Consider the following 26,422-nt stretch of genomic DNA (forward strand, 5'->3'; position numbering starts at 1 on the left):
ACAAATGCCTAAGAACAGCAAGGTAGTGAAAAGAGAACTAGATGATGAGGTCATTGAGTCAGTTAAGGACCTGCTCTCTAATGAGGACTCTTCAGATGATGCCTTCAAGAAGAGTGAACTTATGGTTGATGATCAGGAGGAAAAGGATGTAGATGTTGAGGAAGGCTCAGATGTAGAAGATGAAAGACCTGCTTGGAACAGCAAACTCCAGTATATTCTGGCACAAGTTGGATTTTCTGTGGGATTGGGGAATGTGTGGCGATTCCCCTATCTGTGTCAGAAGAATGGTGGAGGTAAGTTTTGTGATACAGCTAGTTGTACCTAGATGATGGTGCTAACTCTTCAGGTTTCAAAGGTAGCAGAGAGAGCCACAGTCAAACTTGCTCCAACATGTCAGGTTTTTCTTTTAGTTTTTGCCAGAACCTATGAGGAAAAGCCCACATTTTCTTTATTTAGAAAAATACATTTGTTAAAGTAAGTAGCAGATTCTTCTAAGATGCCATTTCCTCATTTTAGGGTAGAAAGCTCTTTATACAACCCTAGCTACTGCTCAATTCAGTGGCTACCCGTAACACATAATTATGGAGGGTTGCATTGTTTAGGACCTGGTTATTGTGCTTAAGTGTTCTTTATAGTACAAGGCATTAAAACTATATCCACTTTAAAGACTAAAGCAGCATTTTGTATTTAGTGTACTAGTAGTACTTAGTATTTAGTGTATTTAGTATTTAGTGGTACTAAGTTTTACACCTTTACTTTCTAATTGCTTTTAGCTCCTGGCCATTTGATCATGATTTTCATGATTTACTTCTGGCAAGAACTTCAAAATACTCTGGGAGGGAAAAAGTTGTGGGGTTTTTTGTTGTTGTTTGTTTATTTGTTTGTTTTGTTTTTTCTGTCTGATGATAAATAATTTAAATCATTACTGATGATAAATAATTTAAATCATTACATTAAGAGACAGCATCTGTTTTTGTGCTGTTATAGGGTTTATTATTTCCCTAAATAACAAGGTACCTTTCACTTAAAACAATAACATCAAGTTGTTTGTTAGTTGACCACCTGTGGTCAGTTTGAAGTGTGAGGCTGGAGACTTTCCTTCCTCTATGAATGCAAGATTAGAATTTCATCCAATGTTACATCCAAATATACAACAATAATGCACACTCTATTGTAGCTAATTACTAAGCTGAATTCAAAACAAACCTGTCACTTTTTATGATACAAAAAGTGAATGTGTACAGAAAATGAAGAATAACATTCCACTTTTGCTGCTTTTTTAAAAACTGAATGATACAACTGATGTAACTGAAGAGTACAGAAATGAGGCTAGAATATGATAAAAGTGTAATTCTTTATTTGTTTTCTCTCAATTCAAGCACTAAAAAATTAAGTTTATGCTTTCAAATATTCTATCTTTAGGATAAAGTTATTCTTTTATGTCTAGTTACTGATTTTTTTTTTTTACTTTCATTTAAGTTTTTTTTTTTTTCTCTTTTATTCTGGAGAGAAAGGCATTACATGATTGATTTAAAGTATGGTGTCAAGATGTAGTCTCAAGGATAATGGACTATAACAGTTTATTTTGTGTAGTTGTGTCCCTTTGAAAGTCTGTGTCTAATGTCGTTAGGAATTTTGCAAGCCACTTGGATTCTCCTTTGAACCAAAGGAAGGGATCCATTGGTGTGCTTCTTGGGCTGTTGGTTTCATGCCCTCAGGTGCTTCCAAAATTACTGTCAGTGAGGGTTAGTTTAATTCTGGTCAAATATAAATGAATTAAGTTAGTTAATCATTTCACATCTCAGAAAAAAACCCAACAAAACCCACAAAACAGTAAACCATCCAATCTTCAAGGATTATGACACTTTATTCATCAGACTTGAAAAAGTAGCTATGGTGTCACTTGAGATTGTAGTTTTCTCCTGTGCTGTGATTGCAGGAAATTGGATGTATAACATAGTCTGTGGAGATACAGTGTTTCCTGCACCTGCTGAGACAAGAGTGTACTTGGCTTTTAACAATAATTTTACACCATTTTAGCAAATGGCAGCCTTCTGAACAACAGGGAAAAGAAATTGATCATTAGAGCTGAAGCTTGCTTGGTTTTCAAGTTAATCCTAATGCAAGATGGAGAAGGTGACGCAAAACTTTGAAATATGTAAAGTACCTTGGTGCCTGTATGTGTATGCAGATGGACAAATAATTCTCACAAGTGCATAGAAGAATAGGGGGAGGGAGTGAAAACTTCAAACACATGGTAAGAAAACCTACACACATTTTATAGGAGGTTCTGTTTTCTGCTACACTTATTTTTTCTAATAAGTATTCTAGGTAAAATTAGAGTAGTTTTGTGTAACCCATGGAAATATCAGTGTCAGAACTGTTCTGTAATCTTCTGATAAAGCTTTACTATAAATACCTATTGATATCTCTTGATGTATTGTAAACTTTCTCTGAATTTCTCACTAGAATTGTTTCAGTGAAGTGTATGACTAGGTCTCTACCTTCCATTTAGACTTTCATTTTCTTCCCTGTGTTTAAGGAACTTATATCTGGAAAATACCATGTGAGGGGAGTATATTAAAAAGTAATAATAAATAATAGTTAAATAAATAATAAATCCAGTTCCAATTTAAACCAAAAAGAAATAAAAAACATAGATACTCATTAGTTTCCTTCACAGCCTTCATACCCTGTATTCTTGTCTTGGGGTGACTTTATGATACTGGTATCCTCAATTGTCTGGTTTATGTTATATATTAAGTTCTGTACCTTTAAGACTGGCTCTGAGAGCAAAAGAGGGGGAAAAAAAAGCCGCAGTTTGTGTTAAAGAAAATATAACTCCCACACATCTCGCTCCTGGACTGTGTTGTCTGCAGCACAGACAGACGGCGGGACAGAGCTTCTCCCTGGCTTTTAGTTAGTTTTAGCTAGCTGAGGCAGAAGAATTCTCCGGACCTTTGGTTTTTTTTCCTTTTTCTTGGATCTGTGCAAGCCTGCTCTGGACTGAACACCCAGCTAAACTCCGGGAGCCCACGCCTGTGGCTCACCAGGGCCTGGGCCTCGGCACTTTTCCAGCGCTGGAGGGACTGATAAGAAACTGAGCAAGCCGAGCTACACACCACATGAAAAGGACTTTTCTTCCTAGATTTGCCATTCCATCGAACAGCAAGAGGTTTTATTATTTAATATTATTCAATTTTCTGTTAAATAAACAGCTTTTTCCACTTCTCTCCAAAGAAATTTTTTCCCTTTCCCGGACCGGTTGGTGGAGAGGGGCATTTCCCTGGGGAAATCCCCATCCAGAGTTTTCCTCCCTAATTTACCCTAAACTAAGACAATTCTAAAACCACCAGTAAAAGAAAAGGCATATCCTGTGTTGTGACAAGAGCAACAAAATAAACAGATAAGACACAGCAAGGCTAGCCCAAATATATATATGTTATTTGAGAATTTTGTGCAGAAAAATTTGTGTGTTTCCCACCCTGTTTTCAGTAAGAGATTTAGTTTGTTTATGACTGTGGCCTGTGGTATATTGACCCTCCTAATGTCAGGGCTCTCTACTGCTTCAGTGAAATACCTGTGATACCATCTTTAAAAGTAACTTGAGTTGCACTATGCTGCAGTGAGAATTTGGATATCTAGATATCTTTGCAATCTCTGTTTCTGAGTCTAGTCTGTTCCACCAAACCAACATCCTTCAATTTATTTCTTGTGATTATTTAACACGTACTCCTGCTGCTTTAATTCATAGCAACTCAAAAATATTTAGAGTAGTATCTGGTATTTTTTATAGTTAACTAACCAGCTAGACAGGGTAGCTTTCTGCTGACTTTCTCACTTACCTTATTCCCAGAAAAATGTTTGTTGGGAGAGGTGAGAGAAAAGGCTGTTATGCAGTTGGGATGTACTTGGATCCACATTGGGGATGTAGCTGTAATGCCAAATGTATTGATGGAAAAGAGTCTGGTAGCAGACTGAGAGCACTCTAGGGTGCTGGTTTTCTTGACTTGAGAGGGAGGGCACAAAGGAGTTTTAGGCTCTGTGAAAGAGGGGCCGAAGATGTGTCAGCAAAGTTGTGATGAACTGACTGTCCTCACCACAGGCCCTTCTTATCCCTGGCAGGCAATGCCTCGACCTCATCTGGCACTTAAGGCACCTCTTCCACTCTTTCCAGCTTAACAGATAAAAAAAGTTGTTTCATCCTTGATCCTTGATAAAGGTGATTTGTGCTAGAGCTGAATATGCTCGATTTCATTTTTGCACTGTAGGATTTGTTTATTCCTCCTTTACTACATGCAGGTGAATATGTGTGTTTGTTCAGATAAGCACAGTTCCTGTATAACAATTTCATAACCTCTGTTATGGTTCAGAGCTGCCTCAGCTTCCTGTGGTTGATAGCCTTAAAAATGAACTGCTCAGGTCTATCCAGTATTGCCAAGATGCTCTTAAATAGTGACAAACTAGATTTATAATTTCCTGCTGTTTATAACTGTCATCTGGAGGCCAGCTTGCACACCTTTCACTATTTTCAAACAAAGAAAATGCTTAAAGTTTATTCTGTTTGCTTGTCATTTCCCTTTAGGATTAGCAGAAGTATAATGATACTGTTACATAATTAGAAGTAACAAAGGAAAATTAAATTAGCTGAGTGGTACTAGTTAAAATAGACTGAGTGTTACTTTGAAGAGAAGCAAGGAGTCTGCAAGGTGCTACATGCCCAAAGATTTTGTGTTGCATTTTTGTGGGTGTTAACTTAATTTTCCTGATTTTTCTTTTTCTTTTTTTTTTTTTAAAAAGGTAAGTCTTTCTTAATATCTCTGTGATGTAAAAAGTGCAAAGTATTACTTTACAATTATAGATAAAAGCTGTGAGCAAAATAGGAAAAATTGTAGCAGATGATAGTGTCATTATGTTTTGAAAAGACTGACCTAGGTAGAGTCACATTGAGAGTTTTTACAGTTAAGTAGTCTGAATTTTTTACTGAAATACCAGTTGATTGACATTAAAGTTCCGCGGTCTAATGAAAAAGCATGGCAGTTTTGCTTTTTCCTCTGTAGTGCTCTGTTAGAAGCTACAACTAATACAAGAGAAATAGGAGCAAAACAAGTATTTCCTAGTATTCCAACACTTGACTATGGATTCAGAGGCTTTATTATGTAGCTTTGGATCAAGAATTTATATTTAATGCCTGGAGTTCACTGATGACTACAGTATAATTTTCTGAGTTTGGTATTATCAGACTCAAAATTTAGTTGTACTTTAGCGTACAGAAATTTCCTGTTTCTATTTTGCAAGTGTAATTCTTCATTGCAGCTAATTGGCTAAGGTGATATTCACCCTTTGAGCACAGTTTTGTAAACAGGCACACCTGCACATACTGAACTAAGACTAGTGACAAGAAGACTATCCTATCAGGATAGACTATAAACCTACAGATAAAACATAAAACAATTTATCAGAGTTTTCCTGAAAAAAGCAGTTTCAATTTTGTAGTGGTAAATAATTTTTTTTCTGAAGCTTAGTATACTGTTAACAGTGTTTCATTGCTCACTTGTCATAACTTAGAAAATTTTAGCATTTGTCATTGAAAATAAGTTTATCTTCATCTGATTGTCAGCTTCTTGCTTGCATTCATTTAGTAAGCATCTAGCAAGCAGTAAGAGCTGGGATCCCTCTTCAAGACAGTAGTAAACTTCACCATGATTGAAAAAGAATTAAATCAGACACCAGACAATTAAAATCTAGCACAGTAGCAGATGAAACCAATGTGGAAAGTTAATACGTTTTTCAGGTTACATCAAGAATTGCTAAAAGAAGAAAATTCTTCTGTAGTATCAAGGTGATAATGGTTATATTGCCTTGTTCTACTGCTTTTGAAAATGTTTTCCAACTCTTTAATCACTAATGAATCATGTAATTTTATGAATTTGTTTTTTACTGAAGCATTTATATGAGCTTAAATCAAAACCAATGTCGTTATTCCACTTCTGTCAATAATGTTGCCAAATGCAGTGCTTATGGTAATCTCAAGAAGGGCAGTTTACCAGATATCCCATTCTAATGCTTGATTAAATAAAAAAATTAGGAAATCAAAGCAGTGCTGTGCACAGTTTTAACTATCATGAAATCTCTTATATCTTTGTCATTCATTCTAATGAAGAAGGGTGAAGGTTTTTTTTTTTTTCTTGTTGGGTTTTTAATATGAAAGCCAATGTTTAAAACCAAAATAGGCAAAAAAAAAAAAAAAAGCAACTTCACAGCCAAATAATTTTGTAAATGTAGAAAGGAGACGTGGGGATCCTGAACTGCACAGAATGGTAATATTCAGAAGGCAGCTTAGCTGATAGGTGTAGCAAACAACTATTGTAGGATGTTATTCAAGGCCAATTTATTATTCAAATTCAAATTAGAATGGTCCTTATCTAATGTTGTAACTGCAAGGACCCATGTTTTCATGTGCAGGCAAAGAAGAGACATGCTGAGATGTTTCCATAGTGATCCTTTTTTAGGATGAAGTGAGGATAGGATGTCTTAGAGTTCATCAAAGTATGCCTAGCTTCATGGGAAGACTTCAGCAAAATACTTGCCCAGAGATGCTATGGTTTCATGTTGACTGTGGGGCACAGAAGCCCATGGCAGGTGTGATACAGTTGTATAATCTAGTCCAAGCTCTATCACACTGAAACTCACACACACACAGTTTTCCATTCCGTGTCCGTTTTGGTGACAGGAACAAGATCAGAAGGAAGCTCAGGAGGTTTGAATAATCTGAAGAACCAGCACTTCAGGTGCTTTGCACAAACCTAGCAGTGTAGAGGTGAACTCTGCTGTCTGGCTACCCACTGAATTACAGGGTTGTCAAGTCTAATGTAATGTGGATTTAACACCACATTTATTTAACTTATTCAGTAGAATCTAACTGATAAATCTTGAAATTTGCGTTGATACTGCAGCATAAAACACACACATCAGCCCAGTCTTTAAACGTGTGCTTAACTTTGCAGCCTTGTGATTAAGGTTGTGGACTGGGACACTGAAGAGCTGGGTTCAGTTCCTGCTCTAGTACAGTCATCCAGTGGGATCCAGGGTAAGTCACTAGGCCCCAATTTTTTGGAGCTGTATAGGTTTGTCTCTGCTCAGCTATGCCACATCTGTCTAATTAAGATCTAAGGTATCATTTACAGTAGCATTAAATGATATAACACCTGTGTACTGTTGGCTTTCAATGAATTGTATGAGCAGATCTTTTAAAGATAGTGATGCCAAAGCTTCTCACTTGCAATGTAAATTCTGTCTTACAGAAATTTTGAGAGTCAGTCTGGGATATTTAATGGTTTCTGTGTTACATGTTTTTAAGATAGATAGTCCCCCTCATTTTTGAATGTGGTTGTTGCTCTGTTCCCCTGTTTGCCTCACATTTATTTATTTCTGGTTTTTTTCATAATAGAAGGTAAATCCTTTGCATTCTTTCTATTATGTGCACATAGAAAATGAACTGTGAGAGACACCAAAGTACTGAATAGGAAGGTAGCTGCTACCTCAGTAAAAACAATGCTGTCAGACAGTATCATTGCATAGCATATTAGCAGGTCATGAAAATAAAGCATAGGAGCTACTTCATTGATAACATAGCCTATAGACTGTGAGGTAGATGAGATTAATATTCTTTGTCTGGTGTTCCAGTACTTTTTCACAGAAAGGTTTGGTTTGGAAGGGACTTTAAAAATCATCTAGTTTAAACTGCCCTGCCATAGGCAAGGCACCTTCCACTAAACCAGGTTACCCAGAATCCCATCCAATTGGCCTTGAACAGTTCTAGGGATGGGGAGTCCAAAACCTTCCTGGGCAGCCTGTTTCAGTGCCTAATCAACCTTATAGTAAAGAATTTCTTCCTAATATCTAATGTAAATATACCTTCCATCATCTAATGTCCATTCCCCCTTGTCCTGTCACTACATGCCCTTATTAAAGGTCTCCTGCAGGTCCCCTTTAGGTACTGCTATAAGGTTCTATAAGGTCTCTCCAGAACCTTTTCTTCTCCAGACTGAGAAACTGAACTTTCCCAGGTCTGTCTTCCAGTCCTGTGGCCAACTTGATGTCTCGACTCATTTCAGAAGGACAACATCTTGTGTTGGAGCTCCCACATTTTCCAATTTTATTTCTTCATTTTGTCCCCCTAGTCTTGAACTCAAGACTGCAATTACTCCATGATTAATATCTTTTTAAGATCTTTGTAATGGAAAGGGATGTCCAATTAGTGTGTACTTCATGAGGAGTGAAATAGCAAGTGGACTTGAACACAAACTAATGCTACCAGAATGTCTGAGACCTCCTGCACAGCCTAGGAAAGTTTAGCTTTTCTGACAAAAACTGTATTCCATAAGATAAATTGCCCACTAAGGATAGGAAAATGCCAGTGCATTTTGATAGATGCCTAAAAAAGCCCTAGAAGGTTGACTGTGGATGAGGGGACTTGAAGTAGGACATAGTGGGAGTTGAGGATAAATGCCAAATTGGTTTCTGAACTTCGCTCATCTCTTTCATCACAGGATGAAGACATTGATTATAAGGGTTAGTAAATCTGAATCTAAGCTTTTTAGGTCTTTAGGTCTTTGCTTTGTAGCTTGCTTCAACATGCTGCAGTCTGCATCTCTCAAATGTTTTTCCTTAGCCTTATGATAGTTTCTAACAGGAGTTCCAAGGCCTTTGAGTTAGTTTTCCAGCACAGTGGTTTGTATTGCAGCATAAGAGCCACACAAAGTCAGGTGCCATGATGCTTATTGCTGATGCCTGCATGGTTTCTTAGCTCTGGTACTAAATACTCCACAACACCAAGGAGGAAGTTAGGCTTGGAACTTCTCAGTGCGCTTAGTGTTTGGATATACTTGCTTGCAATCAAACTTCCTGAAATAAATGGAGATGCATCCTTAAGTTAGAATTGTATATGATCAGTTCCTGGGAATAAGATGTTTAAAAAGAGGAATTGCTTTTTATATATATGTTTATGCAAAAGTGAAGTTGCAGTTGCATTTTCAAATATGTCTTGAAGAAGAGAGTTGGTGAGTACTGCAAGATGCAGACCTACAATACTTCATTTTGCTTCCACATTATGTTTCTGTTTTCTGTCTGTAACAACAGACTGATACAGTTTCCTTGCTTAGCTGGGTAGCATCATTATTATGTACAGCATGAAATCCCCTTTTTGAGCATCTGAGACATGGAGTAATCTTCTGAAACTTCTTATGATTGATGCTCACTCAGAATGTTGTGTACAGTGTTTTCTGTATTTCTTTTATATTCAGTCTTGCTGCTCTGTTACAAGTCAGGCTGTAAAGTTTTATAAGAAATACTGATTCAGCTCCTGATGATTCTGTATTTCTAAAAAGCTTGATTGAATGTCCAAAATTTCAAACAAATAACTCATTTCAGTAATATCTCACTTGCAGTAAGGCTTGCCTCAAACATGTTACAGTGCTTTATAAATTAAGTGTCTTTGGGTTTTTGTTATCTTACAAGACTTTTGACCAAGGTTCAGCTATAATTATTCTTGCATGGGATCAGAAGAGCTTTGCAGTGAAGGACACTAATTCAAATCTGAAGCTATTAGAAATTTTCACATTTGTTCTGTCAAGTTCTGACTCTTCTTCCATTTACTCTGATTTATACTTTGTTCCCCTCATAGGTGCCTATCTTGTGCCATACTTAATCTTGCTACTGATAATAGGGATTCCACTCTTTTTCTTGGAGCTTGCTGTCGGGCAGAGGATCCGTCGAGGGAGTATTGGTGTGTGGAATTATATCAGCCCCAAACTTGGAGGAATTGGATTTGCAAGCTGTGTAGTAAGTTTTTTAACATTGTGCCATTTGCTTTCAGATGCTATGATTTAGACTTCCTGTTTTACTGCAGGGAAAGACCATGGGTTTATAGGTGGGCATCAAGGTCAGTTTACAGTGTTTTCAAAGATCTTAGAACTTGAATTGCACCATTACAACTGTTGGTGTATACGTGTCTGTTAAGTCAGACACTTTTGTGATTCTTTTGAAATTAGGAACTGTGGAACAGAGTAGTCTTCTGGAGGAAAAATGCCTCTAAAAGTAGAGGTGTAACATGATGAATATGGAGAAAAGTGAAAATTTAGAAAATGTCAGGTACTTTAATGGGACAAGTTGTTCTCTTTTTTTCTTCTGATTTAGTTGAATTAAATTTAGGTTCATTGACTGATGTACAGAAATATGCAGAAGTTCAGCAGGGATTTTTTTATTCACTTAATAAATGTAACTTTTTGGTTGGTTTTTTTTTCCTTTTTACTAGGTATGCTTCTTTGTGGCCCTGTACTACAATGTCATTATTGGATGGAGCCTGTTTTATTTTTCCCAGTCTTTTCAGCATCCGTTACCATGGGACCAATGTCCTTTAGTCAAAAATGCATCTCATACCTGTAAGTCTGTGTTAACATAATGTTCTTAAAAATCATGTAAAGTATATAAAATTTGAGATTTTGAAGGAAAAAGGAGAAAAGTCCAAGAAGATATTTGTGTGCAAAAGTGTTCTATGTGAAAGTGGTTTTCTATCTAATTAAGATATCACATTATAATGCTTGAAAAGATGCAACAAAAGCTTAATCTAAGACAGATACAGTGTATTTGGAAAGAAACGTCACTGTCAACAGCACTTTAAAGAGTAATTAAATTAGGAGAATGCTATTTAGTGAGTTGCAGAAAAAAAAAATCTTGTTTCTCTTTTTCTGATGTTGATACTACTTTTTATACTGGATGAAAAAGAAAAGTGAAAGAAGGATAATTTTATATTTCAACTGGTAGGATACTTCCTAGCAAAATGTTGTTGGTTCACTAACAAAGGAGAAAATTTTTAATAGGTTATTTCAGTGAAGATCTATTATCTTTGTTAGGTTTCTTAAAAATAGTGTATTTTCCCCTTTTTCCCATTAATTATCTTGACTCAGGACATGCTTACATGTATGGTTGATTGTCAGGCATAAATAATTCATAAAGAACTTAAGTAAATATTTTCTCCAGAGAAATCTTTCTATTTATATGTGACATGCCTAGATGCACACAGTTTCTTAAACTCTTTGGTAACATGACTATAACAGAATTACAGTTAGAAAAACTGTAGATTCGCTTTTGGAATATGTATCCATGTAGGAACCATTTATTTGCTTTCCTCATCACTTTGGTATCATTATTATTTTATTGCTTATAATGGTAATTAAGTCCTTGTTAATTTGAGTGTCATGTCAAAGCAGACACAATCAACGATTTGTTTTCTGTCTTCAAATTTGTGTTCATTGCGGAGATACTTTTCATGGTATGTAATTCATAGGATCACATACATATAATGTAATTTTATGTGTGATAAATGTAATGTATATCCTCATATAAACCTGCCTACTATTTAGTTCTGAAGTGAGAAATAAATTCTACCTTGGAGTAGGATTAACCATAATGCAGAGGCATACATTATCCCAAAAGGGTGTTTTAAGAGATATACGCAGAAGTTTTCACTGATAGCAGTCACTTTTTCTTTTAAACAATGTCTTAAGACTGTTATGTGATTTTGGTTTCCTTATGAGTGATGATGGCACAATTAGAAATTTTGAGAAGTGGGAGAACACTGTTATGAAATATCTCTCCTGAACCCATTCTTTACTTGCTAACGTCTCTTTGACAGTTGTGGAGCCAGAGTGTGAAAAAAGTTCTGCAACCACTTACTACTGGTACAGAGAAGCACTGAATATTTCCAGCTCTCTGTCAGAGAGTGGGGGTTTAAATTGGAAGATGACTATCTGCTTGCTGGCTGCCTGGGTCATGGTATGCTTAGCCATGATCAAAGGCATTCAGTCTTCAGGCAAAGTGAGTATACTGTTTACCTGCATGATATTACTATATTTTGAAGCATTTCAGAACATTTCTGGTCACCAAACCCTCTGTTTACTCATGAAATCTGTAGGAGCAGGTTAAGTGCTTTGACTCACCCCTCCATTTGTGTAATCTCAAGTAGAGGAATATTAATAGTTAAGCATTAAAACTCCATCAGTTTTATTGGAAATGGCAGTAATTTAGAGGGAATTGAGATCTGAAGAAGAATCATTTTGCTTCTCATCCGCCTAATTGTTGCATGTAACTGTATCTCAGCTTTATTGTGCAGCATAAGTCTCTGTGTTCTGAGTGTCTAAGGAAATAAGTTTCCATGTGTACTCACATTTGCATGCTTCTGGCATTAACACAGCTGATTTCCAGGATTCTGGATTGTTTCTTTTGACTAATGGCTTGCCATCATCCCTTCGCATCTGAGTACTGTTACCTTGTCTTCTTTCCAGCCAGCTGGATTTGCTGGTTAAAGATTTTCTAGTTCTGTTTATCTTGGGGGGGGTTTCAGAGGTAAAATAATTTGTCCCAGTAGCAAAATTCTTTGCTATTAAAAAGTTTGGCACTGACAGGGCAATTTCTGTGATCTCCTTGGGGTATTTCAGTTAAAGAAATAAGTAGCAAGTTTAACTAGCTAATCATTTTACTAAACTTTACAGAATGAATTTTCTTTTCAGTGATGGGTAATGAAAGATCAGATTTGATTACTATTTTTTGTTGTTTTGACAGTAAGCATTATTTAGTGATTGAATAAATTGGTTATGTACTTTCTATTGATTGTTGTCCCCTTTCCTTCCAAAGGCAAAATTAGTTTCTATTCATGCTACATACCTTTGCCATACACAGTCAGAGAGCTTTTGTGAAGAGAAGCATTTTTGCAAATTTACTTTTGTCTTTTTTTGTCTCAATTAATACTGAATTTCCCTAGGAGTCCAGTGGCTCTTTATCAATTAGTGATAAATACAGTTGGTTGCAGTTGTATTGTTTTTGTACGGTACAGAATTTAATTTATTTTGCAGTCATGTGATTATGTTTTCTTCTGCAGAGACAAGGGGAGTGGGAAGTGTTCTGCATATTTTTAAAGCATATGATTATCAATTCACTCATACATCCAAAGGATACTATGTAGTGAATGAACCTATTGAAAAGGAAGTCCGTGTTAAATGTCATGTTACATTTTTTCTTTCCTTCTTGTATTTCAGATCATGTATTTTAGTTCCCTTTTCCCATATGTGGTACTTTTATGCTTTCTGATCAGAGGACTGCTCCTTAATGGGTCAGTGGATGGAATTCGTCACATGTTCACCCCTAAGGTATGCACTTAATTTCTGTTTGCAGGGTATTAAAGTTTCAATTGGCAATTCGACCATTTATGAATGCTCTCATTTAAGCTTATTGTTTTCATAGAACATTTGGCTGTATTTCTGTTCATTTAAATTGCAATATTTTTGTTTATCTCAGTGGCACAATACCAAGCCCTAAAGTCCAAAGGCTCAAGGTGTTCCAAGGGTCTGTAGAGTTACCTCTCTTAGGTGAGGGTTCCCATAGTTATATGCCTCTACAAAGATAAACAGCTGAGAGTGCAGTTGAGAGGATTCAGGAAGTTTAGAGAGCTCTAAATACTGAAAAGAGAAGTTTGCCATTTACTAAATGTCTAGTAAAAAACAAATTTGTAAAAACAAATGTCTAGTTCTGGGTTTTCAGTGCTTTACTTGGAACTATCGTGGCATGCATAATTAACTTGTCCCTTTTGAAAAAGAGCATTTATTTTCCTCCTTTTTAGAAAAAAAGTAAAGCTTTTTTAGTAGCCCAAAGTACAGGAGACCTGTATTTAATAGTAAAGTTGTGTAAGTACTCGCCACTCAGCATTCCTTATCAATTTTCCAATGACATCCCAAGACAGCAGCAGTTCTAAGCATGTATTTTTTACTGCTGATATTTTTGCCAGGAACGTGCCTTACACAGAAAGCTGTGCTAAGATTGTCTAACTACGGAGGTGATAAGGGATGTTATGAATCATTGTTTAGCTTGAAGTTCTAAATTCTGTTCACACCTATCTCAAATGCTTGCAACTACATCTATACTATAGGAACAGCATGTTTGAACAGTCAGCACCCTACTCAGGAATGTAAAAGTCTGGGCTTCATATTGTATTGTGAAATGGCCTTTCCTGCAAGTCCACTTCACAATACAGTTGACAAGAACAGGACTATTTTTTCAAAAACGAAAGCTAAAATAATAAGATAATCAAAGTCAATGCACATAGTGGCTAATGCCAGATGACAGGGTGTTGTCGGTTGTTTTGATTCCAGGTGTTTTCACTCTAGAGAGCTGTCATCCTGTAAAAATGACCTTTGTCAGCTCTCACAGTGATGGCAGTCATGTTCCAGTTCACTCATTGTCACCACTTTAGAGAGTTACACTTGTGCAGGAACTTGCAGGCTGCTCAGGCAAATTTGGGAAACCTGAGGAAGAGAGAAATGTAATGCCTATTAACAAAAATAAGTCTAAAGCAGAGGTGAAATACAGACCTCTATAAGATATAATTTGGTTTCTCAGTGATGGTGTTTTTTGGCTGGAGAATTACCACTAGATACTGAAGGAAAATAAATATAAAAACTCCCCTTGGATACCAACACCTCTTCAGTATTCACTATTCCATGAGTTAGACTTAAATAAGTTGCAGCTGGTGCTTCCTTTACAGTTATGTTATACTTAATTATACAATTGTTTCAACTGTTCATATAAATGATATCAAAAGAAAAATGGTTCTTATTTTATTCTGACTATTTCCAGTTCTGTATCAAAATTTAAGCTGTGGTTTAAATTTGAAGTTAGGAGGCCTGTATGTCACATGTATTATATGTGAATATAAACCTTACAAAATATTTACATTACAGTTTTTTGTACTTGAGCACTGATTTGGACTGTAGGTTCATATGAGACTACCTGGAGAAATCCAGACGCCCCCACCTGTTGTTTCATTCACTCCGCTGTGCTAACACTTTATTTGGCTATATTTGTATGTACAAATTTGTACATCTGTATTTGTACATCCAGGCTATAAAAATGAGTGCTAAACCTATCTAGAATGAAAATTATCCAGGTAGATAGATGTGAGAGGGGAGAGAGAAGCATCTTTTCAGCCCAATCAGCTGAGCAAATGGCCACATTTTGAGCACAGATGAATTCTGTGCAAATTCCCATCAGTTATGCCAGCTTGGTAGAGGACTGGCACACATTGCTGCAGGTGTGAGAGTTCCAGACTAATGTAGTAGGGGAGAATTTCTCTGTTTGGCATGGCTGTTAAACAAAGCAAAAGTTCTAAATAAGCAACTTAATGGAAAACCTAAAGAAAGGTATGTGAAAAACCCACTTAAATCACCTACTGCAGTTAAACTATAGGATTATATGAAGTACAGAGACACAGGCAACACTTAATAGCAAATCAATGTAGAGTTATTTTGAAACACACTACTTTTGGTGGTACCAAAGGATGTATTTTAGGAAGTGAGAAGCGTTCTGATATTTCAGCTGATGGCGAATTTGGTGCAGATAAGAATGTTCCTCACGCTCCCTCTGGTGGGACAGCTCTGGCATGACAGTGTGACAGAGAACCACGTGCAATAGCCACTTGTGCATTGTAATTATAATCTAAATAAATAGATTATGAAACAGGAATATGTTTATCGTCAAAAACACTTTTTCTCAATTATACTGTATTTCAGCTACATATAAGTGAATAAAGAGCTTTCTGCTGCCTATCTGTAATAAATATTTTATCTCCACGAGAAACTGACCTTTTATTCAAAATGTTGTAACAATAGCAGATTTATTTCTCCTCAGGGTTAAGACAGTCAGTCTAACAATGCTGGCATCTATGCTGATGCATTTTAGTTCTACTTTTATGAATAAACCTAGGGCTTAAAGAAAATAAGTCACTTGCATAAATGGAGGTTCTGAATCAGTGTAAGCAAATCTGATGTTTTAAATTTGACATGAACTTCTTTACTTCTTTTTTTTGATTCAGTATCTAGAAGAATTTGAGATAGACAGATGATGACTCATAAATTTGTAACAAAGTTATTTTTTTAAGGAGCAGCGCAGTTGATCTCAGTGAGCCATATTGTTAAATTTTTGGTAACAGGCTTAGTTGCCCCTGAAATACCCGACCCATTTAACACAGGGTTAAGTTCAAGGCATCTGACTTAGGATATTTGATTTCTGCACTATACAGCTTGTGGTGTCAAGTGTTCATTTCATGTATTTCATTTTGCTTTACGTACTTGCATGTAATAGAATTCCATAAAAGCATGCGTATCTCATGTTCACCTTTTTTTTTGTTAGTTTGAAAAGTAACAAGAAAGCAACTTTAATCATACTCACTGCATTTATTAAGAGGGTTGATCATTCTAAAGTACATCTTAAGTCTAACAGAAGTCAGTACATATACTATAAATAAAAGACAGTTAATACTGTAAAAAAAAGTTCTCTCTTATTTCTCAGTATAACTAGCTGCTGTTTCAGTTACATAGCTCCAATAGTGTCTCATTGTTGGGAACATCCTCTACAGCATGTTTCTCTACAATGTTTCGATAATATAAAATAAACAGAAATTCTGGCCTATAAGTTTGCCAACTTCAGGGGTCACATTCAGCTTTAATTTTATCATAGTTAAAATACAGTTGTAGTGGAGTATTAGCATTTTATGATGTAGGGTTTATTCTGTTGTTTTTTACATATAATAGAAATGCCTTTTATAGCTGACATATATTATATCTAATTTCAAACAGCTTGAAATAATGCTGGAGCCCAAGGTCTGGAGAGAAGCTGCTACTCAGGTGTTCTTTGCCTTAGGGCTTGGATTTGGTGGAGTCATTGCCTTTTCAAGCTACAACAAGAGAGACAACAACTGCCATTTTGATGCTGTACTGGTGTCCTTCATCAATTTTTTCACTTCTGTGCTGGCAACTTTGGTGGTGTTTGCAGTTCTGGGCTTCAAAGCCAATATCATAAATGAAAAATGTGTTACCCAGTATGAATATCCATTTATTTTTTAAAATTATTTTTACGGTTTATTTCGTTTATGAACTAACACAGACCACTGAGTTTGTTCTCTCTCTTCTATTGTGTTTTACAGAAATTCAGAGAAGATTTTAAAACTTTTGAAAATGGGCAATCTCAGCCAAGATATGATCCCACATCATATCAATTTCTCAAGTATTACAGCAGAAGATTACAATTTAGTTTATGACATTATACAGAAAGTCAAAGAAGAACAGTTTGATTCTCTTGGTCTGAAATCTTGTCAAATTGAAGATGAACTTGACAAGGTGAGATTACATCTTGAGTACAGAGATTATGAACAGATGAACATTTATAAGCCTGAAGTGAGCTGTGAAGTGTACCTGCACATAAGTACCAGTACAGTGTACCTGTGAGCCATGCACCTGTAAAGACCTGGATGAAAACACGGCTGCATTCCAGCTCACTTGAGGACTTTTGGGTCTGACGTCTTAGTATGGTCTTCACTGCTTTAGAATATATTTTGATCATGATATCATTCTTCTCAGAGAGAAAGCTCTGTTTTTCAGAAAAATTGAGCTTGAGGGTTTTTCCAGAGACTAAACAGAGATTTTACTTACTCAATGTCTTAGACTGTAAGACAATCTAATGTTAAGATATAATTATTAGATATAAATACTACTTCACTAAATCTAAAAAAATTATCATCTACTTACTAGGTAGTTGTTTAATGAGTATAATCCTATTTTGAAATCTTATAGTAAGCCAAATCTGTAACAGAAATTATAGTTTTCTAGCTTTAGAGATGCAATTGCAGATTGAAACACTGACTTCTATATAGTTGCACCAGCATCTGACGATAAAATATAAAATTGGTGATTTAGACATTTAAAGTTTCTATAATATGGCTGCTGTTTAAATTTGATTTAAATTTCTAAGTATAGAAATTCAATCCTTCATGTGCTTACTGGAGAAAACAGTGTATTTATATAGTGTCCTATATAGTAGCTGTCACGCAAAATTATCAGTGAAAGGTAGAAAGAAGTTGTTCTTATTGGACATGAGAGGAAAATTCTCCATAATGAGTTCAATCAGCCATTGGACAAATCTCTCAGTGGAGGTGGTGGGTTCCATATCATTGGACACTTAAGATTCAGCTGGACAGGGTGCTGGGCCATCTTCTTGAGACTGCTTTTGCCAAGAAAGTTTGGACCAGATGATTCATGAGACACCTTCAAACCAAGTAATCTATGATTCTATGAAAGAATTGGGTTAATGCCCATCAACTTAAAAATTCTTATGTTTCAGTAACTAGTATTAACTGGAAGAATTACATATTAGATAGCTACTTCCCTCTTTGCCTTCAAGGTGTTATCAATGACACTGTATGAACACAAAATCAGACTTTTCAGGCTATCAAACTACAAAAAAAAAAAATCATGAATAACGATACAATTTTTAATTTTTTTTCCTCACTGACAGGCAGTCCAGGGAACTGGTTTAGCTTTTATTGCATTTACAGAAGCAATGACCCACTTCCCTGCTTCTCCCTTCTGGTCAGTCATGTTCTTTCTCATGTTAGTAAATTTGGGACTTGGAAGTATGTTTGGAACCATTGAAGGCATTATCACGCCCATTGTTGATACCTTCAAGGTCAGGAAAGAAATTCTTACTGGTGAGTTACACAAACTTTCTTTTCTCCATAAAGCAGTAAGCCAAAATTTTTTTGAGACTATGAATTCTCTTTTTTGTTTTCTTTGTTTTTTGACATGAAAGTTTACAGAGCATTTTACAGAGCAGTAAATCACTGTATTCCAGAATGTACTTCCCTGCACAGGCACATTAATATCTGCCAGTAAAACCTTTTCCTGAATGTTACAGTAGCATAAACACCCTTAAATTTTAATTTAATGTCTGTTACAAGTTTCTGTATGGTCAGTCCTTTTGGCTTCTTTCAGAATACTTTCCATTCCAGCCTGTGTTGCACATTGGAGAAACAAAGGACAAGGAAAGAGTGAAAATACATTGCAAATTACTACAAATTACTCCTGAGTAGGCCAGATGAAATCATAATTTATGAGGAAGTTTTTATTATGCTAAAATCGGTACAATTACTCTCTAGAGAAACATATTTTTCTCTGTTAAACATTTATAAAGTCTTAAACAAGAAGTCGCATTGTTTTGTTTGCGGTTTTTTTATTACTTAAATGCCCAAAGTTGTTTGAGGTGTAGCATATTCATGTAGCTTTGACTAGTAGGGATTTCTCTTTTTTATATAAAAGACCAGCAGAGGTGTGAAGTTAGATTCCTGAAAACCTTCAGGACAGCTGCAACGGACTTGGTGTGTTATGCACAAATTCAGCTTTCATATCAATGCCTGTAAAAGGTGGGATAGAAAATAAATTTTAAAAAAAGGTGCTTTAACATTATCTAACTCTATGAAGAAAACAATAAACTGTGAGAGAAATAATGACATATAATAGTTAACCCTTGATACAGCAGAGCACTGTTTTTTTCCCAATTGCTTTCCTTACTTTACTGAGATAATAAGTAATATTTAATAGATAAAAAAATCAAATCCTTCAAAAAAAGGAATAAATTGATTTTTCAGAAGTTGTAAGTTATTTTTGGTCTGTTTGTTTTCTTGAATTAGGTCTTAACTTCATGCTGAATAACCAGTGCAACAATTAGAAATTAGCTGTTCTTCCTAAGTATGTGTGCAAGTATCGTGATATAAAGTCATTACACTGGAGTAATGGAGCATTTTACAGTATTTGTTAACTCGGTTTCACAAAAAAAAAAAAAAAGATAAAGAAATATTCAAGAACTGCCCTTTTCTTGTAACTTTTTTAAGTGGTGTGCATGCATGATTTTAGTTAAACTCAGTTGTACTCAAAAGATTACAACTTGATGTGGTGTTTTGTTAATTTACTGAAAAAAATGAAATATCTGGATTATTTTTCATGCAGTATTGGTGGCATTTAAGAAGGATTATGTCTGCAATAGATTTCATGCTTACAAGACAAAAGCTTTCAACTTTTACAGAATGGTTAGCACATTTGCAACTCTTTGAGTTCAAGGAAACCAACTCAAATGCTTAAATTCACGTTGCATTCAACAATGTTGTGCCTCACGCTGAGCAGTGGAAAGTTCATAAAGTCTTTATAGTAATAGTTCTACAAGGTTCAAGAAAGTGATTAGACTTCTAGCACAGTATTTGAAACAGTGTCATTGTCTTACTTTCAGTATTGTAATCAATAATATTTGATTATCTTGAAGTGGCTGTATTCTGTAAAGATATTTTATATTTTGACCCAGATTAATTTCACATAATTTCGGACTACTTAGGTGCATCCTTAGCCTAAGTTCCCTGTGAGAAAAAAGAAGAGCACTTTAAGAATCAGTCTTACTGATGCTCAGCCTACAACTGATGTCATGATTTATTGATATTTGACTTAATTAATAATTAAGTCCTGTTACTGACAATTTTAGTTGGAGAAAATGATATTGAGATCCATTATGCAGGATCAGCCTTTCAAGAAGTATATTTTGGGGTGTCCCTAAGGAAGGAACAGAAATGTTGCTTAACGTACAAATACATTTAGACAGATCCTAATAGAATTTTATGCTGTGAATGATCTTTTAGGGGAAGTCTACTCAGACTTTTTGTTTTTTAGAATCATTGTCTTTTTAGAATCATAGAAAATTTTTCATATTATTTTTTTTCCCCATATTTTCACTTCTAAGTTCTTTCCACTTCTGAATTTCAAAAAGTGAGCTGGTGACCAATTAACACGAATGTATGATGTTTTGCCTACTGAATGATTTACCTCTGCATTTCCATTATGTTTAGTAAGAAATAATCACTTGATTAATCACTGCTGCTTAATCAGGACTGCTGTGATACAGTGATTCTAGTAATTCTAATTTTATAACTTCTCCATTTTTAGGAAAGAGGTAGGATTATTAATATTCTTAAAATTGAGACCCTCCCGAAACAATAAAATGTTACCGAATTTACTTTTATGAAACAATGTGTTAGTTCCTCTTTGTTGATGGAACTTTGTTGCAGCTGTAGCTCACATTTCTGTCCTTCATTCCAGTCATCTGCTGCTTGGTAGCATTTTTTATTGGCCTGATATTTGTGCAGCGCTCTGGAAATTATTTTGTGACGATGTTTGATGACTACTCAGCTACTCTGCCGCTGCTTATCGTGGTCATTTTGGAGAATATTGCAGTCATCCGAATTTATGGAATAGACAAGTAAGTGAAGGAAATGTATCTCCCTGTCCATATCAACGCCATTCTTTACAATAATTATTCCTATTTTAATTATAGTTGTGAGAAAGGAGATGATAGCAAAAACAGGGTCAAAGCTTTCTTGGAAGCAGCACAGTTGACGACAGTAAAGTGACCTGTTGGGGATGGGTGAAGAGGAATGACCATAAATCCCTCTTATTTTTTTTCTTCTTTTTGTTTAATTCCTTTTATATGCAAAATCAGCAGAATGTGTTCAGAAAGTGAGATCAATATGTGCCACACTTAAGGAATAGAAGAGTTTGTCACAAAAATAACTTGTGCCGTGCACACGTCAAACAGAGAATGCTGTTGAAGTAGTAAAGTGTCTAATTTTTCATGAAGAAAAAGTGTGACATAGAATGGGTGGAGTTTCATTTGACTTTTCACTTGTTTGATCTGAGTAATCAGACAATCCTTTGTCATAAAGAAACAAAACTATAAGAAGAAAATTCAATTTTAATGGTTTCCAGACATTGTTTCTAGTCTATGCAAGTAGTACATGGTCTGCTTACTCATTAAGGGAGAATTCCAACTTGGGCCACATGTATAATTCTATAATTGATCATTTAGATATAAAAACACCATGTAGATTATTTTACACATGCAACCAAAAGATAAAACAGATGACCTGGTTATAAGGTTGGTAATGTCCAAGCTCCACTGTGAATGGAGGTGAACGTGTCAAAAGTCAGCAGCTTACCTGTGAGGAAGTTGATGTTTAGGCATAGCTAAAATATGGTAATCCTTTGCTTATGACTCACAGTGCAGGTGATTCATAAGGGGTTTTCAGAAGGGGTTCTGATGGAATACAGTGAAAAGTTAACAGCCAAGTTTCTCCTTTGAAATGACCCTCTGGAGTATTCCTAGTATTTCTTCTGATGTATGTTCCTCCAGATCATCCTTCAGGAACCGAGCAATTCAGTTTGCAAAAACTGTCAGTACCAACAGCCCCAGGTTGCCATTGGCTGTGATTAGTACCAAGGGTTCCTTGTAGATGAAGTTCCGTATAAATGTCTTATTAGACATAAAGTCTTTGATCAGATAGTAGAAAAGCAAGGCATAGCATACAAAGGGTGCTACAGGAGAGAGAGAATGTGTGAATCTCTGTAACCAAGAGGGAAAATTTCCCATGCTGGAATCAAGTGCTATGAGGAGCTTGAGGTAAAGGAGATTTTTAGAAGAGGGTAAGTAGGGTGGAGAAAATGGAAGACTTTATTTTAAAGATAACAGATTCATGTTCAGCTGGAAGAAGAACTAGAGATTTCAGGAAGAGAAGGCTATCTACAGAGGGCACAATCCATTTGTAAATTCGACTTCTTTTTAATGACGTGTTTTATTTCAGTGTAAATAAACAATAGAATGCCTCAAGCTGTGCAGGTAAAATTTTTTTCTGAGCGTTTACATGACAGAAGCTTCACATGTGTAACTGCTTGGAAAACATCCTTCTATAAGAGCTTTTTTGAGATACACATTTTGAAAGGGAGTAGGACTACAAGGGAAGTAAAACAATCATTGCTTACTCACACTCCAAAAGAATTATTTCTGAAAGCATTCTCTGTGTGTACTGGCTCTGGAACCATATACTCCATCATGAGTACAAAAATAGGAGTTTTGTTCACATCTTAACTTAGAATTTTGAGGAGAAAGGAGGCAGTTTTATAGTTTGGCAAAGGTTTGTTTCAGCAGTTTATACAATGCAAACCATAGCTTTTGCATAAGGTTGTTTTTTTAGACTGCAGCACATGTGTTGGTTCAAAACTAATATTGCACAATCTGTAAGATGTGCTGGTAAACAACGTAGTAGACAATACAAGAAAATGTAAAAAAATATCTTAAAAACCAAAATGATTTTAAGTATCTTCCAGCACAGTCCAGCAAGCAGCTTACTAAGTCACTGCACTGTGCAGGGATTCCTTTTGTTCATCTAGTCTGAACAAATGAACAGTATAAGCTCTATTTTTCAGCCCATCAAGTAATTTAAACTACAGCTATTTCTATATATGTATTTTTCCTAGTGTGTTGTTTCCCTCAGGTTAGGTGCTATGTATCAATTACAGCTTTCAAAATCTCAATGCCTACACTAACAATGACATTTTAATCCCTTCACAGATTTATGGAGGACCTGAAGGATATGCTGGGGTTTTCTCCAAGCCAGTATTATTACTACATGTGGAAGTATGTTTCACCATTCGTGTTGTTATGTTTGCTGGTAGCTAGCATTGTCCAAATGGGATTGAGTCCTCCTGGTTACAATGCTTGGATTGAAGATACGGTACGTATATAGCGTGTAGGTGTATATGTAGGGTTTGGATGTATATGTGATACCGTTACCATCATCATAGTGATCGTGTCGGGAGCGTTTGAGAAACACAAGAACAGACAAAAAAATTACAAAATCAGTATAAATAATGACATGATAGTTGCTTTTATCTTAAGTAACTTCAATGGAAAACCAACAGTTTTTTAAATTTTAGGGTAGTTCTGCATTAAAATATAGCTGATTGACTCAAACCTTTATCCTCTGGGTGACTTTTATTTTGTAATGTATGATGAAGAGGTTGTTCACATTCATGAAGTCTTACTTTGCTGCAGAAAAGAGGTGACAACTACATAAATCATTTTAAATACCACATCAGGTATCTTCTGTGGAATTAAGATTTAGCCATGTCGTAATTTTTCCTTTTGGGAACACATGACAATGTAGGTAGCAGCTGTATGTATTAAAACCTGTCTCTGATAAGAACTTTTCAGGGTGAGCAGCAAGACAGTTCTGAGTTTTGACTTCAAAGAGATACTCAGTCAAGGTAACTCTGAAGACTTCAGCTGGTTGTAGGCTCACGAGCCCTGAGCTATTTCTACAGGCTTTTTCTGCAAAATGGAGAGAGAGAAAATGTCAGAAAAATTATCTAAAGAAACTTTCCCAAATTAGCCAGGGGGGAAGTCACAGCAAAGACAGGTAAAGGATAAATGTAAGAGGTCAGCATTACTATAGCTAGATAGTATGCCTGCCTCTATCCAGCTACATGATTCTCAGAAAAATGCTTTTGTTACTTTTGATTCTTGCCCTCAAAAACTAGAAAGAGAAATACCTTAGAATACCAAACATGCCGTGCCTTTCCCTGTACAAAATCAGGCAAGCGGAGCCTGTTGGCTGTTGGTGCACGAATGCAGCAGAGGTGTGGGGTGTAGTCAGTGCTCCAGCATTATAGTTTATCTAAAGTTTATGCAAAGTGCAACAACTGAGATGGTTCCTGTCTAGAACAGCTATTAGCTTACAGAACAAGGGCTAATTTTCCAGGCCTAGTTACAGATACCACTGCACACTTGTCTGTTCTGGGCACCCTTTAAAGGATCAGGGAACAACTACAGAGAAATGTAACAGAAAGCCTAAAGTGAAAATCTTGAGTTGTGTGCTGCGGAAGTGCTCTCAGAAACTGTTCAGTGGTGTTTTAGTCCTTCTCACTGGCTGAAAGATAGCAGTCCTACATCTCCATGACTCTACCAATTTGAGATCTGTAGTGGTGCCCACGCTGTGAGTGCAGTGGAGAATGTATAGTTTTCAAAACGACAGACCTCAGTGAGGACTGGGGCATTTTGTTATTTTTCTGGGAAAGATGTATTAATAGTTTTTCTATTGTGTTTCTCAGGCTATGGAAGAGTTCCACAGCTATCCAACATGGGGAATGATTGTCTGTATATCTTTGATGGTGTTGGCCATACTGCCAGTCCCAATAGTCTTCCTGGTACGCCGTTGCAACCTTATTGACGACACTTCTGGCAGTTTGGCGTCTGTCTCCTACAAAAGAGGTCGGATAATAAAGGAACCTGTTAATCTGGAGGGAGATAATACGAGTCTGATTCATGGGAAGAGTCCGAGTGAAGTGCCGTCTCCAAATTTCGGCAAAAACATCTATCGAAAACAGACTGGGTCACCGACTCTGGACACGGCTCCAAATGGACGCTATGGTATTGGCTACCTGATGGCAGATATGCCTGACATGCCAGAGTCTGATTTGTAACCACAGGAAAAAAAGTGCTGTTTGTTTCTCCTCCCACTGACCACAGCCCTGCTATGAGAAGTGGTCAGCGTCACTTACTAGGGTGCGATCTCAGGTGCTCCATAGTGACAGTCTGTAAAATGCCATGACTGTATGTACTGGGTGAGAAAACTCCCTTTGGATTAATTCTGAGTTTTTATTTGCACTGAAAGAAACATTCAGATTCAGTGGCAGCCTACAGCTGCCAGCATAGCCAAGAATTTGATTTTTTAATTAACTTCTAAATTTCAAGCTTTCTATTTCTGAATCCCAGGTCTCTCAAATGATAAAATATTTCTGAGGTTATATCATTGAAAAACCTTTTTTTTTCTGCTGAATTTCAGGTTAACTCCCAAGTATTAATGGTGAGCTCAGTATTAGTTCACCAAGTCTGTTTGTGTAAACACCTGTATATACCTTATGTAGATATGCTGTACTTATTTTATTAGCACTGATAATTACTTAGGCTATTAGCTGAGTAAAAAACAAACCTGCAAACTATTTTCTTATATAATAGCTGTATAGAGCAATAGTATTAGAAAATCAAGGAGTAGACTTATAGGAAGGCGATCAAAAATTCCCTGTTCACTGGGGACTGCATAAACTGTGCCTGTATATTTTGTGTAAAATATTTGCTTTTTCAGTGTGAAAACAATGTTAGAGTGAGTCACTCCAAGAATCTTAAGGATTGTGCAGATTCTGCATTTTTTTCTATGCTGTGTGCCTAAAAAAGACCTTGATATTTATTGTGGTTACAAGATTACATATATATTATATTTATATAATATACTTGTAATGTAAATATGTATATTATTCTGTATGTAATCGTTTCAAAAGTTGAAGCAAGATGGCTTTTTTAATTAGTCTCCTTCAGTTTTGCTTCTGTTTTATGCAGATAATTTTTTTCAGTCAGTAATTGTTAAGAACTGTATGGCATTACATTTTAACCTACAAATAAAGAGATTGATAAAGTATTTCTCTGTGGTACCATAATACACTTATTATAACACAGCCTGCTTTTTCCTCATCTGGACTACCTGAAAGAATGGTATTTGCTAGATAAATAAAGATGCTAAAAGAACTTGAACAAAGCAAAAAATCAGTCATCTTAATAAACTATTGGACAAGGCCATTTACTGTGAATACAGGAGGTGACGCAGCATTGTAAA

At 35.9% G+C, this 26,422-nt stretch overlaps 1 protein-coding gene across 1 annotated transcript; it reads left to right on the forward strand.

The window, feature by feature from the left end:
• LOC131591832 (sodium-dependent neutral amino acid transporter B(0)AT2) lies at nt 1-26,205 on the forward strand. Its single transcript, XM_058862914.1, has 11 exons — nt 1-293; nt 9,686-9,843; nt 10,316-10,442; nt 11,696-11,877; nt 13,095-13,205; nt 16,686-16,927; nt 17,033-17,225; nt 18,400-18,592; nt 21,021-21,180; nt 23,326-23,488; nt 24,864-26,205. Exons 1-11 carry the CDS (start codon nt 5-7, stop codon nt 25,233-25,235), a joined length of 2,190 nt encoding a protein of 729 aa, XP_058718897.1. The 5' UTR covers nt 1-4; the 3' UTR covers nt 25,236-26,205.
• Nucleotides 26,206-26,422: the final 217 nt, after the last annotated feature.

The sequence above is a fragment of the Poecile atricapillus genome, chromosome W (assembly GCF_030490865.1).
Source record: "Poecile atricapillus isolate bPoeAtr1 chromosome W, bPoeAtr1.hap1, whole genome shotgun sequence".
Taxonomy (NCBI): Eukaryota; Metazoa; Chordata; class Aves; order Passeriformes; family Paridae; genus Poecile; species Poecile atricapillus.